At 37.5% G+C, this 16,245-nt stretch overlaps 1 protein-coding gene across 3 annotated transcripts in view; it reads right to left on the bottom strand.

The window, feature by feature from the left end:
• TRRAP (transformation/transcription domain associated protein) overlaps positions 1–16,245 on the bottom strand; it is a 75,309-nt gene that overhangs the window by 20,249 nt on the left and 38,815 nt on the right. For all 3 annotated transcript variants that reach the window (XM_086854795.1, XM_086854796.1, XM_086854798.1), the window contains exons 47-61: positions 14,603–14,749; positions 13,205–13,407; positions 12,402–12,523; positions 11,328–11,541; positions 10,367–10,546; positions 9,907–10,053; positions 9,135–9,254; positions 8,512–8,799; positions 7,825–7,962; positions 7,332–7,444; positions 6,682–6,817; positions 4,177–4,368; positions 2,228–2,423; positions 1,770–2,035; positions 858–958 (exon numbers count right to left, since the gene is read on the bottom strand). In XM_086854795.1, coding sequence (XP_086710921.1) covers positions 858–958; positions 1,770–2,035; positions 2,228–2,423; positions 4,177–4,368; positions 6,682–6,817; positions 7,332–7,444; positions 7,825–7,962; positions 8,512–8,799; positions 9,135–9,254; positions 9,907–10,053; positions 10,367–10,546; positions 11,328–11,541; positions 12,402–12,523; positions 13,205–13,407; positions 14,603–14,749 — 2,563 coding nt within the window. The remainder of the gene's footprint in view (positions 1–857; positions 959–1,769; positions 2,036–2,227; positions 2,424–4,176; positions 4,369–6,681; positions 6,818–7,331; positions 7,445–7,824; positions 7,963–8,511; positions 8,800–9,134; positions 9,255–9,906; positions 10,054–10,366; positions 10,547–11,327; positions 11,542–12,401; positions 12,524–13,204; positions 13,408–14,602; positions 14,750–16,245) is intronic.

The following is a 16,245-nucleotide window of genomic DNA, read 5'->3' as shown; positions in this document are numbered from 1 at the left end:
TTCAAGTTCAACACTGCCACTGGGCTTAACTTAAACCTTCCTAAATTCCTGACCTCAACTGCAGTGCTAATATGCTTTAGTGTTTTTGGTAAGATTAAGAAACTGAAAGTACATCAGAACCATGTTTTTAAACAGAAATCTTTACCCTTTTTATCCTGAAGGAACAAACAGAGATAGCTCTCTGCAAGAATTTTTAAAAAAATTTAAATATGGGGGAGGCACACTTTCGTCTCTTTACACCTCAACTACAATTAAGCCTGTGACCATATAAAAGTCCACTGTACTTTCCATCAAAGTAATTGCATTCTGCTTATTTAAAATTCTCTCTTGTATCCACAGAAGAAGATATTAATCATTTCCTGACTTGAATTGCTATGTGAGGTTGCAGTGTACAGCTTAAGACCTGATGGATTTCACTCCATAAGTGGCCACAATGCAGTGGTAAAGGAATTATTCCACCCATGTGTAACACATAGCAAAATTGCCATTAAATCTCATGTCCACTAAGAGCCCTTGAAATCTGAAGAAGTCTTTTTTGCATCTCCAGACAAAATCTGACTGATGAGATATTCATTTATTGAATTAGAGAGATCTTCCTCAAAACAGTAAAATGCCTGTCAGTGCAAAGCAAAACCATTACTACTTCTGTACTACAAGGCTTCAGTATAGGGGCAATCATTACATCTCCAAACTGCAAAGGAACCCTCACAGACACTTTAACTTTCTTACACAGCAGTAAGAAACTTTAGGCTGGTATAAAGATATGGAATAGCTTTTCTGCTCGAATACTGCATTGAAAACTTCAGCTGCATTTTTTTCAGATGTGTGCTAGTGCCTCTTGCAGCCTGCATACTCACTTGTTAATCTGTGCCAGGAACATTCCCTTTAATGCATAAAACTCTGCAGTCATCTCCTTGGTGAAGTACTTCAGATTGGTTGATTCAATAACTTCAAGACCCTGTTAAATAAGCCTTAGTGAGAAAAGTCTTTTAAAAGGGAAGGCATTTTTAAATAAAAGTGTCATAAAACAACAGCCAAAATATTCTCTTGAAATTTATATAGCATGATTTTCTGGTATTTCATTTTCATTTTAGAAAATACAGACTGACAGTTTTAACTTTCCACTGGCCTATGCAAATCAAATACAACAGACAACATTCAGCAGGTTATTTTTCCACCCTGTTTATGTTATAATATTATGATACTATTATTATAATTAGTATAATAATTATATATATATAATAATTATATATAATATGTTATAATATATTATTATTATTATATTATTTATATTATATTACAAGGTTCATTTGCTGGTCAACCACATACCAATGGGTTTTAAAATCACATTTTTTCCTTTTCAAGACAAACAATTTTACATCAGTTTGACAGCATCCACCACTCGTGAGTCAGACACTCAGAGCTTCAGTTAGTGTTGCAGCAGTGCTGTTTTGTCCCGTCACAAATAATGCCATTTTCAAGTCCAAGTCCCTTCCATTTATCGATCTTGTAAGATTCCAAAAAACCTACTCCCACATTTCTTCTGGGTCAGCTAATTTTTAATATATTCACAGTATCCAGTTCACAGAGGACATTAACTGCCTTGGAGTAACAGCATTACTCAAAACAACCCTCCCTGCAGGGTATAACACAGCCAAGGCAATTCAGCACGTTCTGGATACAGGCAGCTTGTTTAGATCAATGCATCTGACAGCCCCTGTAACCCCCCACAAGTTCTAGCAACAGCTTCAGGAATAAAGCTGCCCTACCTGCATACACTCATTTTTGCCCATGACTCCTGCCAGCTGCAGGTAACACTTGACTTGCTGCCGAATCTTCTGGAAGCAGTCCACGATGGGCACGGTGGGGATGGTGTGGATGCGGCTCAGGATGTCCAGGGCCACGTTGACCAGCCCTTGCTTCCGAGCGATCTTCCCGTACTGGATAATGGCTGAAGCAGAGGCGTGAACTCCCAGCATGGCATTGTTGGAGCTGGGGTCATGCTGGGAACTGTTCTCATATGCAGTGACAATGGCTGGAAAAGCAATGTGAAATGTGTGTCAGTGCAAATGGTGTTGTACAGAGAGCAGCACACATGAAACACCTGACTTACGATAAGACTTAAATGAAAATTGAATAAAATCTACAACTTGTCAAAACCAAGCCACCAAGAACTTACGTGTTGTCTGGAAAATTCTGCAATGAATGCAGGACCAGGCAGACTTACCCTGGTAATGATGCTGTCTCCACATGAAAATGCTGCTCCAGTGGGATAAATCATCTGACACGATAGGTAACCTGTTCCTCCAAGTCTTGACAACAGTCTTCATATCATGTAAGCTGTTGTTCCTCCCCAGATTAGTTGGTTGCAATCCTGCATTTATTTGGGCTGCTTCTTGAAGTTCAATTATTTGCTGTGCTGCCTAGAAAACATAAACAATATAAATAAGGAATGAACAGGAGACGGCAGCAGTCTTGAAGCCACTAAAGGCAGCAGACACTTTGTCAAAACCTCAACCACCTGAAGAAAAGGCCCACAAACTTTAATAGAATTTAATTACCTGTCATACAGTAAAGCCAGTGTAGTATTCTCTAAGCTACCACTTGGCAGATAACAGGTGTATTCATTGTTAATCAACCAAATGAGATAACTATTTGAGAAAAAAAAGGCAGTCCAAATTTATAGAGTGAAATCTCTTGAAACAAAATAAATTAAAGTAGTATTTTCCTACAATCATCTCAGTATCAGCTCTCACAATAGCTTAACCTTCATCCTACACCCATTCATCACATAAATTTAATTTTCTCATGGGTATTTAATCACATACTATCTGATATTAAAAAAAAGTAATTACTGCAGTGCAAATTCAAGGCTGCATTTGTAACTCTGTCAGTCACTGACTAATTTATCATTTCTTCACTAGGGATATATACATATTAGATTGTTTTAAAAGCTTGTTTTAATTGATATCTGAAAGCACTTAAATACTTTATTTAGCAATATTAATCTTTTCCTGCTGCAAGTGCTTGAGCAGGGGAGAGGGGGGGACAATTCGAAATATGGGTGAAAACTTAGCAGGAAGGAATTAAATTAATTGAGGAGTCATCTAATGATATTGTGTGACCTCACAAATTGTACTTATTTACTTGATAACTTGTGAATATGGAGAAAACTTCCATGTTCATTCACTTTATATGATGCATCAATTTATATTATAAAACTTCAAAGGTATGAGCTGCCGTGTGAGCTCTACCCATAGGAGCAATCATTTTATAGAGGTCCCTTCTTATATGGTGTAGATTGGTTATGAATCACACAAAGTGAAACTACTGATCTTAAACAGAATTACAGAGGCCTCTGTATCAAAGAAAGCTCAAAGCAAAGTCCCCTGCACTTTCACAGGCAGGGCTCAGTCACAGATCTCTGAGCAATGGCCCATCAAGAAATAATCCCTGTTATGAAAACTACTGAGATATTCCACAATTTGTCCCCTGGAGATGAAAGGTTCCCTCCACAGGAACAAGAGTTTTGTCAGGTATATATTTATAGGTTATCTAAACAGGGACAAAGTTTAAATGCCAAATGAATGGCATGTTTTGCATAAATCCCACACTGCTAAGCCCAGCACGATCCTGCCACAGCCCCACTTCCACATACAGATCAGAGGAGACAAGGTTCATTTTCAAGTATCTTCTGAAAGTAACTCAAGGCAAAATCAAATTTTTTAAAGATGGATTTAGGCACCTACTTCCATTTGATTGTACTTCTCAATAAAATACATACTCTCAAAAATTCTTCTCTTACAGTTGCAAAATTAATTATTTACATTATTAAATCCCAGAGAAAACAACAGGTTGTTATTTCATTTTGTGCAATAGTTAAACTACATATTCCATATAATCAGGATTGTGCCAAGTGCTCCCCAAAACTATTTATGGAGGTCTGATAAAAGGTGGGTTCAATTTCTTACAAGTTCTTCCAGATAACCAACAAGTACTTCGAAGAAATAGAAACACACATTCTACAACTTTGAGCAAAAAAAAATACCATGACTCCAAACCTATCAGTACTATTTGCATATACTATATACATTAAAATATTTTACACTTGCACTGCTAAAAGTTCTGAGACCTGCTACTGGAGGACAACTGGAAATAAGAACTCTTTGTTGTTACCTGGAGCAGGGGGGTGTGGACGTGGGACACGACGTGGGGCAGGCGCCGCCACTCGCGGATGGCCAGGCTGCTCGCCATCTCCACCAGCCGCTCGATGAAGTTCAGCTGCTGCTCCTCGGGGTGGCAGATGGCCAGGTACCCCCTGTACATGTTCACCTTCCAGGCCATCTCTTTTGGACAGCTCAATTCCACCTGGTAGTGGAATAGGAAAAACAGTAAAGATTGTTCCTACTCAAGCAGTTAAGTCTTTTAAAGCCTTCTCAAACAAACAGTTTTGATGTTTTAAAAAAATAATCTCATTTTTTTAAAAACATCAGGTTTTGAAGTATTAACATTTATGTCACTAGAGGAGTTTCAGTTCTCCTAAAGTTACTGGCAAGGGCAGGCTAGCACATAAATTGCCAATTCAGCACAAGAGTGGAAGCAACCATGCCCAAGCTGCTGCTGGGGTATTTTACAGTGACAACTGTAATGCAGCTCAAAGAGCTGAGCCAGCCCAAAGCAGCTCTGCCACAGGAGCAGGAAGCTCACAGCAAACAATTCACCCTGTACAAAGCCAGAAGATGCTTCTCAGCAGATAACACACACTGTGTCTGAAATGCTTCTGGGGCTCCAACACTTCTCACCTAAAAGAAATCCTGTCCCTACCTGTCCCACGTCATGCAGCATTATACTCCCTGTCTGCTCTAGGGCATTGCTAAGTTTATGAAAATAAAAAGATAGTATTTTTTCAAGTAATCAACAACCAACCTTGTCATTTATGTTAAAGTAATTTCTGAGCACGGGTGCAAAGTCAGGTCATAGCACTAAAATAATTTATAAAATAATTTTAAACTATTTTCTCAGAATTCTGGAACAGTAGAAATATGGCAACTAAACCTGGCAAGGCACTTGAATTGTGCAGCACCTAAATTCTGTAAGCACTTTACAGCAAACTTGCACAGAGCCAGTGCTCACCAGCTGATGCTGCAGGCCTTTAATCTACAACTTTTTCACCTCTTTTTCCTCCATTTTACATCAAAGGCCCTTTATGGTTTGATGTGCAGCACAGAAATCCCCCTGCATTATCCTCCTGTTGATAAACTGTATGGTGACCATTACAATTGTTATTCCTGTTATCCTCAACTGACTTTTACGCCTGAGCCAGCAAAGAGAAAGTGCCAGGTAGCATCCTTACACTTACACAGTGAAAATAATCTCCTTTTTATTATGTTATCTACTGGATCATTAAATACAATGGCAGTGTGAGCAAATGGAAATGAGTCTTGGGTCCTATCAAAGGCTACTTGCTGTTTTAATAGCTCAACTTTAATGGGTAGATTATTAAAAATCTTTCACAAAGATTTAGGAAAACTGATAGATATTTGCCATCTTTTCTGGCCTCTCTTGTGACTCAGCCATGGAACTTGACAAAAAACAGCCACATTAAAGAATATCAATAAAACTGGAATAGTGAGTACAGCAGCATAGAATCGATTATTCTTTCAGATCCCAATATTTATGCAAACGTGTGCTGACACTTTTAGAAGAACCTGAGTAGAGTAACAAAGGCTCCATTTATGGCTTCAGCAGCATCTTCTCCTCAGTCATTTAGTAAATGTCTCATTACTGAAAATACCTAATTTAATACAACTGCAGCTAAAGCATATCAGCACTAACTCAGGGTTGTCACTTCTACTCAACTTGCAATTGTCCAAAACCAGAAGCTGTCAGACATGATCTATTTCACTATCTTGAAGCCCAAGGCTTATAATATACTGTACCATATAGTTCTTGTAGGCTTTAAAGGTTTCTGAAATATTTCTATGCTATTTCTAAGTTGCATACTTAAATAGGACACAAAATACTAACTGTTATAGGAACAGAAGAAATTAATGAAAATGTAAATAGCACTCTTAAGACAGTTTTTGTTGCATGTGCAGTTTGCTACTTAGAGATTGGGCTTCACATTGCATTTTAAATATGTACTTCACCCCTTTATTGCAAATTCTGGCAGCTTTAGCAACGTAACCCCAGTACTGTCCCACTGTATACAACACTGCAAGAAAGATCTGCAAGCTCCATTCCACCTGTGATTTGATGATGTATTCTCACCTTCTAGATTTCATTTTTACATCTGGTTCATGTTTCTATATTAACTCATCACAGATGAGCAACTCTAACTACCATGAAAAGTTTTTTCCTTAAAATTAAAACAAAACAGAAAAAGCAAACCAAAGAAAAACCAAATCAAAACATCCCCCCCACACCCCCATGTTTTCCATCTTGTTTAGATTAGTGACACCATATACAACACTTAAAATATTCCAGACAATCTACTACCAACTCCAACAGAAGTCTGCCATTGGCCCCAGGAAGCTCAAGACGTCCATGCAGCCTGACACTTTATAGCAGCCTCAAGAGCAATAACCACCATCACATGGGATGGTTCTTAAAACAATTGGAATGAAGATACCAGGCAGGATGAGGCTAAACTAAACATGAGCACAAAAAGCCTTCACTCACCTGCACCAGAGCCTCCTTCATAGCAATCCAGTTTGAGACCCTCCATGCACACTTCAACACCAGGTAAGGATTTATGTGACCTTTGGACTGGCCATATTCTGTCAAAGGCTCCCACTGGTTCAACTCTTTAGAGCAACTAAGAAAATCAAATGCAATGTCAATTTTGTTATTAAAAAAACCCAAAAAACTCCAATAAAAGTGGCAATAAATGTTGTGTATCAGAATATTATCTGCATATTTGTTTGTCTACAAACAGCTTTGCAAGCACTGCAGAAGTTTTATCCAGATGGGAAGACTTTTTATTTATTCATTTATTTATTATCAGTTATAATACAGAAATTTGTGAACAGGGAAGAGCTGCATTTTGTGTCTCCCAGAACAACCATTTTAAAAAGGAAAAACAAATTTTAGCTCCAGTCTGTTTCCACCAATAGCAAATCAGATTTTTACAGCAATTCAGGCATATCACTTCTGAGGCTCTGTTAAGGGAATACAAAATAGCTTTTTTTATTCCCTTAAGTCTTCCCTGTATCTGAGCTAAGGCCTGAGATAAGTTTATCCTCATAACTAATGCTTTAAACCAAGAGCAGGGTATTTTGCTTCTATTGCAGGGTAAAATACTTGTTTCTACATCAGCTTCCAAGTCTTACCGAATCCAGTGGTCCTCCCAGAGCTGGTACTCAGGGAAGATGGAAGGGGAAGCGTTGCTCCGTTCGTGCTCTTTTTTAGCCTTCTCCATTGCTTTTTCATATGTTTCTTGTGCCTAAAGAAAATTCAACCATTCCATGTTTCCATCTGCTATATACACAATAACTCAATACTCTTTTATTTTTAAAAACAAGTGATAAGAAAACCTTCACAGACTTGAAAAAAAGTCAAGTGTGTTAAATTAATTCCTGAATATAGCTATTATTTGGCAGATTATTTAAATGTCATGGAAATCTGATGGGTGTGCACAAAAATTTCACCTTACCTCAGTATTACATGGCCTCCAATTAGTACTGTAGACAGTAGGGAAGCCATGGCACTTTCCACTTTAGAAGACTGAAGTAAGTAAACAATATTCAGAGTTTTTTCTTGCTGACCAGAATATTCATCCTGACAGTAGAACTACTGAGATAATTTCTAAAATCAAGACTGTACCTGTTCAAAAAAGCCATGCTGTTCATAGGCAATGGCTGTTGCTGTCTCTGGGAATTTGCAGCGTTTCTGCCACAGCCCAGCCCACATATCCTCTTCTTGCAACAAAGAGTAGAGCTCAGCAAGGGAATCCAGGATCTCCTACAATGTTAAGAACACATTTCTCCACAGTCAAGCTGTCTTTATAAAGCATAGTAGGTAGCAAACCCCATGTTCTACACTGAGGCAAGCTGAGAGAAATGTGGAATAGAGAACTACTTACAGAACTTATTAAAACTTTCTCTACAAGGCAAGAAATTAGTAACAACCAAGTACTGAAAACAACACTGCATGACAAAAAAAATCCTAAGGCTTGTACACTGACTCTTGCCTGTCTTCCCTAACACAACAGATTGAATCATAGAAAGCAAAATTTTTCAACAAGTCAATAATACAACAGGACAAGAGGAAACAGCTTCAAGTTGCACCAGGGGAGGTTTCTTAGATTTGATATGATGAAAAATGTCTGTAGTGAACATATTGTAAAGCTCTGGAACAGGTTGCTCAGGGCAATGCTAGAGTCACTGCCCTTGGAGGTATTTAAAGTACATTTAAAATGTGACACCTGGGGACATGTTTTAGTGGGGGACCTGCCAGTGTTAGGTTTTACTCTTCATATTTCATAAGGTATTACAAGAAATATAGCACTACCTGTTGAGGAGGAGTTATGCTTTCCTGCTCATAAAATTCTGTTGTCTGTTTAGGCTTAATCTGCAGACTCAGTCCTTTTTCAAAGGCTTGATGTTCCAGCATCAGGGTAGAACGAAACCAGAGGTTGTGAGTTTTACCCAAGTATTTCAGGACACAAGGTCTGATGGGAATGGGAGGAACACACTGTGACATTGCTTCCACAAAGCAGTTCAGGGCACTTGGCTGGCAATCTCTCTGCACCTGATGGCTTCCACTGCACAAGAAAGGGCTTATCTCACCTGCTAGAGCCTAGAAGAAAAAACATAATATTATCTGTCTATTCAGATTCTTCAATTAGAGAAATCAGATTTTAAATCTCTTTAAAGGGAGATCTCTTTAAAAGGAATCAGATTTAAAATCTCCTTGGTACAGGGAACCTTTCAATAAGTACATTTCTCTTTGTAAAATGAAAGGCCCTATTTCTTTCAAAAGATGTATTGATACAGGTATACAACATTCAACAGTCTGAGAATGGCAAATATCTCAAAGCAAGTGAACAAAGTCACCACACAAATACATTTTCCTGGAACAGCAGTCATTTACAAAGAGGAATCTGCAAGTGGGAGAGAGAGAGAGGTTCTCACATGTTGCTGTCTGTCAGACAAGATTTTCCAAAGTCGTGAAAATAGCTGTATCCAAGTCTTCTCTGCCAAAGGTGTAGAAATATGACATAACTGAACAAAGGCACTCAGCAACGCTCCTGTCTGGAAACAGACAGATGTATAGAAATATGAAAATACAATTAATCCTGTGGCAAAACAGCTCAGTTATACAGTTGTTTCAGTAGTAATACTAATGTCTTTCAATAAAAATATGTTTCCTTTAGCAATATAGACTTGCAACAAGAAATTAATATTATTTTTACATTGATCAAGACTCTGATTCTTGACTGTAAACATCAAAAGAACAGAAGGAAAAAGATGATGATCATCATCTTGGTAATAGGAATAATCAGGTTAATTGGATAGAGCTGTTGTTAGTGTGGTGCTATTTAAACATAGCTTTCAGCTAAATTATTTTCTTAGAAATTATTTAATCATATGATGCAGATACACATTTTTTGTTTGTCATCACTAGTTTCAAACTGAATTATTAAAATATACTTATGGTGAAGGAGGATGATATTTAATTTTGTAGGAAAGTGATAACTAACTAATAGCTAGCTACGAAGTGAAGGCTTAAGAATTTTTTACCATAGGCAAATAAGAAATTACAGATTATTTGAGATATCTACATAAGAAAACTCAGCTAAAAAGTGAGAAGTGTGAGATAGAAAAAAGGAAAAAAAAAAACCTCCTCAGATCAGTTTGAAGGTTTTGGGATTAAAGTGGTTTGTCACCAACAGCCTGCACCCACCTTCACTTCCCGAAGGGAGTCGAGGAATTTGTCGTGCCGGTTGGTCAGCATGTGCAGCTGGTTGCCAATGTCCTTCTCTGAAAGTTCCTTTGTTTTGGGAGTGCTGGTCTGATCTCCTGGAGCCAATTCAATGTCTATTTCAACATCCTACACAGAAGTAAACAACTCAGTAAGGAAAAATAGGCATCTTCTATGTACTTTTGCTTATTTGCCACAATAGAAAACACCCTCCTCATCAATTTATTTCAGGCCTAACTGTTTCTGCTACTTCTTCAGGTTCAGACCTGTAATTGCTCAGAGTGCTGAAGTAGAGGCTAAATGAATGAATGGGAGTTCTGAGAGACCCACACAAGACACACAATCTCCACACATCATCTTCATCACACATTCTCCAAAGTTATCTGGTGAGGAACTAGGAAGAGCTGAATCAAGGAGCTTGCATTTTCCACAAGTCACTTACCTCCTCTTTGGACTCGCTGTTCTCCCTCTCCCGAGGCTCCTGCTTGACATGTGTGACCATGGCAAAGGCTGCCCTGTCGTGGCTGTCAGCGAGGTTGATGACATTGGTGATGGAGGGCAGCATGGCCCCCTGGCAGCTTGTGCCAATCGTGGTGTTCCTCTCACACACGGCCAACAGCAGCTACCGCGTGGAAAAGTAACAAGAGTTTTAGAATATACATTTTACTGCACTACTTCAAAGAAAACATCACTATGGATTAATATTTAAAAACAAGATTAAAGTTGCAATAGTAATTTTAAGGGTTATTTATCACATTTATTAATAGAATATCCAAGGCTTAAAGGCTGTATTTTATACTTTTTAATACATGTTTAATACATGTACTAAGTGCCCTCAATTTGCTAATAAATACAGACTCTGTTACACTAAAAAGAATATTCACAGTCAAATTCATGCTCTAAGATGAAAATTGTTAAAATAAAAGGGTTTGTCCCATTTTTTTTTAAATAAACCAAGCAAAGATGCAATTTCATTTCAATACAATCCCACCTAACAGCTGTCATACTGTTAGAGGAGACATTCCAGCTTTAATAGTTTTCTTGAAATCCTCACCAATAACAATTCTTGGGTTTTTTTCATAGTGTCGTGGTTTTAAAGTCATTATCAATTATAAGAGACTGTTTTCCTTAAGTATTAACCTGGTCATTAAGCTTTTGGCAGAGAAAATAGATTTTAAACATTTATATTAAAGCCACTTCTCAAGCATCAGCATTTCACTGTTTAGCTATTGTATATTTTTAAGCACCACAGGAGCTGAGGCAGCAGATTTGGTATTTTCAGCTTTGATACAGACAATACACACCACAAAACACACACCACATAATGCTTTTACACCCAGTGAGGAAAAATAAGGAATAAAACATATTTCTAATTGCATTTCTGATACAGGGAGTTTCCCTACCTCAATGCACTGCTTTATCCAGAAGTGATTTCCCATTGCTTCCCAGTTTTGGGAACAGGTCACATAAAGCAAGCGCTCATAAACACGACGTTTCATGGAATTGTCAAAGACCTCGAAGAATTTGGCTCGGATGAGTGGCTGGGCACAGCGCAAACCAGAGAGAAATGCTGGCTCCAGTTTAGCTGTAAGTTCACTCCCAGAAAGATTCTCATCCCTAAAATAAATAAAGATGAAATAACAGAGCCATTAGAAAGAGAAGACTCTTAGGTTTTGTATAAAACACTAAAAACACAAAGAGGTGACATTCTGTAAAAGCCCACTTGTGGAGAATATCCAGGTGCAGTTTTTGAGAGAAACAGCAAACAAAATACTGCTGCTTGTTGTAAAACCACCCCAGAACTATCAGAAGTACTCTTCAGGATAGATTCTTATAATTGTGAAACACTGAGCCACATCTGTACAGTGTTTGAAATGACAAATTTAATTGATGGACAAAACTTTCTGAGCACCATGGGCACACAGAAGTTTGCACAGTGAACCAGCAGAGTTCAGAAGCAATGTGACTGCAAAATTATGTAAAGCAGTAGCACACCATTAAATACCTGACATTTGTTGATAAGGTGACTATTTTAATTATTTCATTGTGATTCAAAATCTGCAAGTCTGCCTAGCAAAGTAACACTCCTGAAAGTCTAATTTATAATAAAGTTTTAAGGAAAAACAATTTCTATGTCTTATGAATGTGAAAAGACAGATATCAGCTGTAACCACAGTGTTGAGAATACAGTCAGCTACAAGGATGCCTCGGTATCTTGGGAAAGAATTTGGAGTGGAGGTATTCTATTCAGGGCCAAAAGTAAAAATCCTCACTAAGGAACTTCTGTTTTCAAGTTGCCTTCCATAAATATGCACTGTGGTCTCAGTAAAGTGATTTGATTTTGCACTTAAGAAAAAAAATAAATAAAAATATCCTGTAATTCAGACCTAAAAAGATTAATGACATGTTATAAAGTTCATATATGGTACAAATTATGAATCAATAAGCTGCAATAAATGATTAATTGCTGTAATTACCTATAGACATAGTTAACAAGGTCTAAGAACTGAGCATTTAATTCAAGGTCTTCTGGAAAACGCTTTTCAATGTAAGTCATCATTTTCACCAGTAAAATGGACTTCTCCCGGAGAGTAGGTGTCTGTGTAAGAGAAGACATGATTAATTTTGTCAATTCATCTTAAAACATGCAGAGAGCCAGCACATTCAAACTACAACTCAGCCACTCTTTACATGACTCTTTCACTTCTAAAGTACTGAAAAAGAGCTTGGTAGGTCACAGTTGTTAAAAAGAAAAATAACTCAAGCATTTATCCCTCTAACATATGCTGGAAAATTTTAAAATTGTGACGAAAAATAAGTTTAAGTTGTTCAGGGATTAAAAAATTCTGATGTCTTTTATAAAAGTGTAGGTCCTTTTGTACAGCACTAGACTGTAAAGAGCTCAACTCTTAAAACATGGCAGATTGAGGAGGCCACAAAAAGTTACAGAGTAACGCAATTTATACCAGCATTAGTCATCTTCCTCCTGCAGAGCCTTTCTATCCAGGTTAATGTGAAGTATATTTTAAAACTTTTACTTTAAAGGATGTTCTCCACAAAACAGCATTTGAGATCAAACGCCAAACATAAGCCTATAAAATGCCACGTATCTATAGCTGCAGCTATTTTCACAGGGAATGAAAATAGTCTAAACATCATCAAGGGCATCTAAACATATATAACAGATCATTACAAACCTCATTGTCAAAACTGATGAATTATAGTGGCTAATCACAGTTATTTAGTATTTGAGAGCAATGACTTCATCTACTCAATCTACCTGATTAGCTGCCATCGGGGAATTGTTTTTCACCCACTCCTCCACTATTTTAACCACTGCACGAAGAATTTTGGCATCAGTGGATTTTTCAATGAGAGATGTTAGAATAGCTTGTATAAAATTTTTCCTCATTTCCATGCTCATCACAGCCAGGCGAGTTTTCACAAGATCCAGACTCAGCATTACCAGTTCACTTGTACCTGCTATGGATGCAAAAAAAGGATTGGAGTTGTGTATACACCTATGAAACACCACGGAAAAAAAATTTCCAGATAAGATGCTGTGATTTTAAAAATATCAGCAACACCATCCATTGCCTGGAAATACATCCCCAGAAATAATGTGCTCAGAATTACTACTTTACATTCCCACACAACTAAGGCAGAACCCAAGGCCAGGTTGGATGGGGCTTTAGCAACTCTCTTCTAATGGAAGCTGTCCATGCTGCCCATGGCAAGGGGCTGGAATCAGATGAGCTTTAAGGTTCCTTCTAACCCAAACCATTCTATGATTCTGTGACTCCTTTCAAAACCAAATCCATTCAAAATCCTAAAGGCAAGCTTGTTTTTTCCTTTCTGCAAATCTTTAGTAAAAGGTATTTCAGACCCCTAATACTGAAACACTACAATTAACTTTGTGAAAGAAATTGTCTGTGATGCAGCTAATTCTCTAATTCTGTTCAGCTAATTTCCTGACTTGCTTATCTATGAAGTTTAATAATTTTCCAACTGTTTCTCAGTGTTAATAAAATTTGCAAGGTTCTCATTTACCTAATTAAAGTATGGGCTGGAAATGTAACAGCAGCAATTCTTTCAAAGTGTTTACTTCAGTAATTTATTCATTAGTAAATTACAGGGGCCTTTACCAGCACTGGATTTTCTTCTACAAGAACATCTGATTGTTTCAATGACTCATGACCTAATTCATTTGACAACAGACAGAATTATATTGACTGAAAAAGATGCTATTTTAAGATTAAAAGCTAAAGCATCAACTCCAACAAGTCAAACACAGTTGTTCCAATATTATAAAATAAGGAGTATAAAAAAGTGAAAGCATAGAGCAATCAAAAAAATTCAGCCCCTCTCCCCTGAACACTCTAAAGCCTTGAAGAATTTCAATACTTCTATTTATGTTGCAGCTCAACGAATGTTTCACTAATCCTTCACTGAAAAGGTTGGGCTAACAGTGAAATTCATATATGAAGCAGGTAACTGGAACTCCTAAGTGCCTTTTTAGCTCTCAATACGTCAGTAATACTACTCACAAAGGCTGAAGTGTTTTTCAACAAGTAATAATGCACACAAACCCTGCAAAGTCATTTGAGTCCCTTTAGGATGAAGGTATTTTAATACTTTATAACACTTCTAATCATTAACAGACTGTATAAGGTAATACCTGTATTTGCTTCTGCTGTTCCTGCTGCCGCCTGTGGGTTCAGGTGTTCCCTCACCATCTTCTGCAGGGATCTCATGAAAACTGAGATCAGCCTGTCAATGTAGCTGGGGTTGTTGCTGCATGCAGATTTCAGAATCATCAGAGTCCCTGCAGGTAAAAACAAGGCTTCAGGAATTAAAACTTCTCTTGGGCATGACCTGAGTAAGGTAGAGATGCCATGAAAGAAGGATAGGACTACCCAGATTATCAACATTAGAAATCTGGAGAGATTTGGAAAAAAATTTCAGTCTCAGCTTTAGTCCACAGACTAAGTCTAAAAGGTTACTTTTGCACTAATCAAAATATTTTGAAGTTTTGTATATAAGTGTATGATGAATAGCAAGGGGGAAAAGGGAGGACAGGAAGAAAGGGATTGAAAACAAATACTCCCCTCCAAGACCTTAAAAAAACGTAACTACTCCTGATATTGCACATTTATTTTAGTACCAAGAAGAAGAAAACCTTTTAAATTAGCAGGCCCAGATTTAGTAATTAAGGAATCGTAAATTTGGTTTTCTAATCTAGAAACTTTATATTGAAGAAGTTCACTCAAGTTGAGTGCTTCACTCTTAAAAAAAAAAAAAGCACTGTGCAATTACACCTACTAAAACAAAACCTACTGCAACTTTCTAATTCAACCTACCTACACAATATATCTACAGAAACAAGTTCTGGGCATTGAATGGCCCCTGCCCAAGTTTTGATTTCTTTTTCTGATCAGATGGGCACAAAACTTGGCCCACAAAGCTCAGCCTCTGAGCCACAGAATTACTACAAAATGCACCTCCTGACAGCTTGACTGTGGTGCTGCTTTTAAGGGAGCTCTGGACCAAATGTAAGAAACATCTTTCATGGTTAGTTTGATGTAAAGCACATCCTGACATCTGACAAATAGGCAATTCCCAAGGCAAAATTACAACCACGTACACAGCTCACAGAATAGAACAGTGAAGGACATTTGCCATTTAAATCAGCAGGTTTTCCAACATTGTACAATTTCTGGTCTGTATTACCAACACAACCAGTTCTGGGCCAAACTCTATTATTCCAATACATCATTGTCATTCTATTATGTAGCTAAGTTGTCTAGAAGTTCAGTAAGTACAAAAAACAAGAATAGAAAAACATTTCAGCTCTTCAGAATGGTCTGTGCTAGAAATTCAGATTTTGCCACTTAAGAAAAAATAATATTTTTGTAATTTCTTGATTACTCAGAGTGTAAGATCCATAAATACATAAATTTTAATATACTGTCTAAATCAGCTAATAAATGAGGCATAAAAAAATTAAAATGAAAGACAGGAACATGTAAGAGTCCACACAGATTCCTTGAACTACTCTGTTGTATCTCAGAGCACCTGCAGGATTTGGTTTTTTTCCATGTAAAGAAGCTGCCAGGAACTTTTACTTTATTTTTTGGCTAATATCAATACTGCAACTTTTGCCTGCTTTGAATACAAAAGGCTTCTAGCTAGCAGATCTACAGCTACCCACCTCCAAAAATTGCTCTCAAGTCACCTCAGGGAGCAGAGGGAACACAATGAGCCCCCCTCCATTTCCTTTCTTCACAGATATGACATCCCAAGCTCATCCCTCAGGTCAGC

Source organism: Cyanistes caeruleus, chromosome 17, assembly GCF_971803275.1.
Source record: "Cyanistes caeruleus chromosome 17, bCyaCae1.hap1.1, whole genome shotgun sequence".
NCBI classification, from domain to species: Eukaryota; Metazoa; Chordata; class Aves; order Passeriformes; family Paridae; genus Cyanistes; species Cyanistes caeruleus.
This window is presented reverse-complemented; position numbering and strand designations above follow the sequence as displayed.